The sequence below is a fragment of the Montipora capricornis genome, chromosome 6 (assembly GCF_036669925.1).
Source record: "Montipora capricornis isolate CH-2021 chromosome 6, ASM3666992v2, whole genome shotgun sequence".
In the NCBI taxonomy this organism is placed as follows: Eukaryota; Metazoa; Cnidaria; class Anthozoa; order Scleractinia; family Acroporidae; genus Montipora; species Montipora capricornis.
In genome coordinates, this window is record NC_090888.1 from 67,186,728 (window position 1) to 67,189,227 (window position 2,500).

Below are 2,500 nucleotides of genomic sequence, written 5' to 3' on the forward strand. Positions count from 1 at the left end.
TTTTCAAGATGGCGGCCAGCTTCGAGGAAAAGCTTTACGTTTTTAGAGCGGCCGTCACCACTAGAACATAAGAAGCTTATGTTTATGTTTATGATTATGATTATGCTTATGATCCTCATGTAGACAGTGGAAACTAAGCTTTAGGGGTCAGAATATGCAAATTTGTCACCCACTCAAATGTAAACTAAGCGATAATTAAACGACCAATATCTGTGTCGCTGAACATTCAGCTTTGTTTTTATGAGTTTTTCAAAATATGCCAATTTGCACTCGAAAAGCTAGAGTCCACGAGGCGATACGCTTCCTCGCGCTTAGCAACCTCCCGCGTGCATCCATAACTCGATATACGCACGCTAAGCATGAACCAATTCTTAATTTTTAATGGCACTTAATTTGCAAATGGTAAAAATCAGCACAGCAATACCATCAGAATTTGCTTTTACTAAAACTTTTTGAGGAATGCCAGGATAAAAAGGTGAGATTTTTTTGGAAAATAATATGTCTTTTTGTATTTGATTTCTTTTTATATTTGGTTGCTTCAGATCTGTTTTCCAATATTCTTTTCACGTTTTTGATTCCTGCACTAGCCCGGAGTGGGAAGGATGGGGGGAGGTACTCCCAGAAATATTGGGTGAGGGTGTGCAGCCCGCTTCATAAAACCCTTACCCTACTTTCCGGCCAAAAATCTGCGATTTTCCCCACAAAAATTTGATACCCTGTTTCAGACCTGATAATCAAGAAGTAGGTTCTTCTAATGATCTAAGCCTTATTTCAGACCAAAATGGCTAAAACGTCATACTCTTTTGGGGCCGCACATTCCTATTCAACCCCGCCCCCGCCCCCTCCTTCCCCCCTCCCCTTCCCCCCAAACCCCTTTACCTTCCCCCTCCCCCTTTCCCTCCCGGTGTACTGGGAGGAATGGATTTATATTTTGTTTTCGCAAATATCATTCACGTGACCTATCACATACTATTTGATGCTAGTCTAAGCTTCTACTAAAATGGAAAATATACTGCAAAGGTTGGTCAAGACAACGTGAACATAGGCGTTGTTACAATATTTCGGCTGGCCAACACCAGCCTTCTTCAGGTTTATTGAATGGATAAATGCTTGTTCCAAGATCTTTATATTTACCGGAAATGACATAAAAAGGCTAAGTGATGTGTAAAATTAATAAAAACGGAAATGCATAAAAAAGAGGAAAGAGAATAATACATGATAACAAGATAAAGGAAACAAAAGAAAATTAAAAGGTAGCTAAACTAAATTACATTTCATCTCTTCTGTTAAGGCCTGCAGGCTCCAGTGTTTTTCCTCTGTGTATGAGGAATGCCTCACGAGCCTTTCTGATGGAGTCACGGCTAGTGTGCAGTCGTTCGAGCGGTATGAGGATCATGTGATCCTCCGCGTGACCACTGGTCAGGAAGTGTCGTGAATCCGCAGTGGGGGTATAACTACAAAAGGGGTTTATAATAGGTCGCCTATGTTCATTAAAGCGGTCTTTAAGACGACTTTTGGTCTCTCCGATGTACTGAAGATTACATTTAGTGCACTGAATCATATAAATTACATTAGGGGTTTCACAAGTAATATGTGATTTGATTTTAAAGGTTTGTCCAGTACTATAAAAAGTATATTGATTACGCGGCCATCCTCAATAAAAGGACAGGCGGTGCAACTAGTTTTATTGCACCGAAACGAGCCGGATGGAGATCCAGATTGGTCGGTGTTAGTAGGTTCCGGCAATTTAGCTCTAACTAGAATATCACTAATGTTTTTACAACGCCGGTAGGCTACTAAAGGGAGATTAGTAAAAACATTTTTACAGCGACCAGATGAATAAAGCACGTTAGAGTGTTTGTGAATTATACGGCATATGTTAGGTAAAGCGGGGTTATAGGTAATGACGAACGGAACAGTATCTGTCTGTTGTTTAGGTTTGGGTTTAAGAGTGTTGTTCCGGGAAATGTCAGAAGCACGTCGTATCTGGGTTTTAAGGAAATTAAGTTCGTAACCTCGATTGACGAGGTAGTCCATAAGTTCCTTACAGCGTTGTTTGTAAGTGTCATTGTTGGAGCATATGCGTCGAAGGCGAAGTGCAAGGCTATATGGAATGGAACGTTTAGTGTGGGTGGGGTGGCATGAGCAGATAAGTAAATATTGATGTTTGTCAGTGGGTTTAGTGTAAAGGTCGGTTTCTATGAGACCATCCTTGAGTGAGACCATCACATCAAGGAGTGGAATATTTGTGAGGGAATGCGAACAAGTGAATTTAATGGTGGGATGAAGGTTATTGAGATAATCGACAAATACTTTCAGTTTATCTGAACCTTCAGTCCAAAAAACGAAAATATCGTCCAGAAATCTGAGCCATGTATGAGGTAGATACAGTCCGTTAGTGAGCGCGTCATGTTCGAATTTGGCAAGAAAAAGGTTGGCAAATGAAGGAGCCATTTTGGCCCGGGGGGGAGGGGGGGGGACTCCCATATGAAACAGACGG

General features: G+C 41.2%; 1 protein-coding gene across 1 annotated transcript in view; it reads left to right on the forward strand.

Annotated features, from left to right (window-relative positions):
• Positions 1–2,200: 2,200 nt before the first annotated feature.
• Positions 2,201–2,500, forward strand: part of LOC138054320 (uncharacterized) — a 17,820-nt gene continuing 17,520 nt past the window's right edge. The window contains exon 1 of the mRNA XM_068900787.1: positions 2,201–2,278. Within this exon, the coding sequence (XP_068756888.1) occupies positions 2,201–2,278 (78 nt within the window). The remainder of the gene's footprint in view (positions 2,279–2,500) is intronic.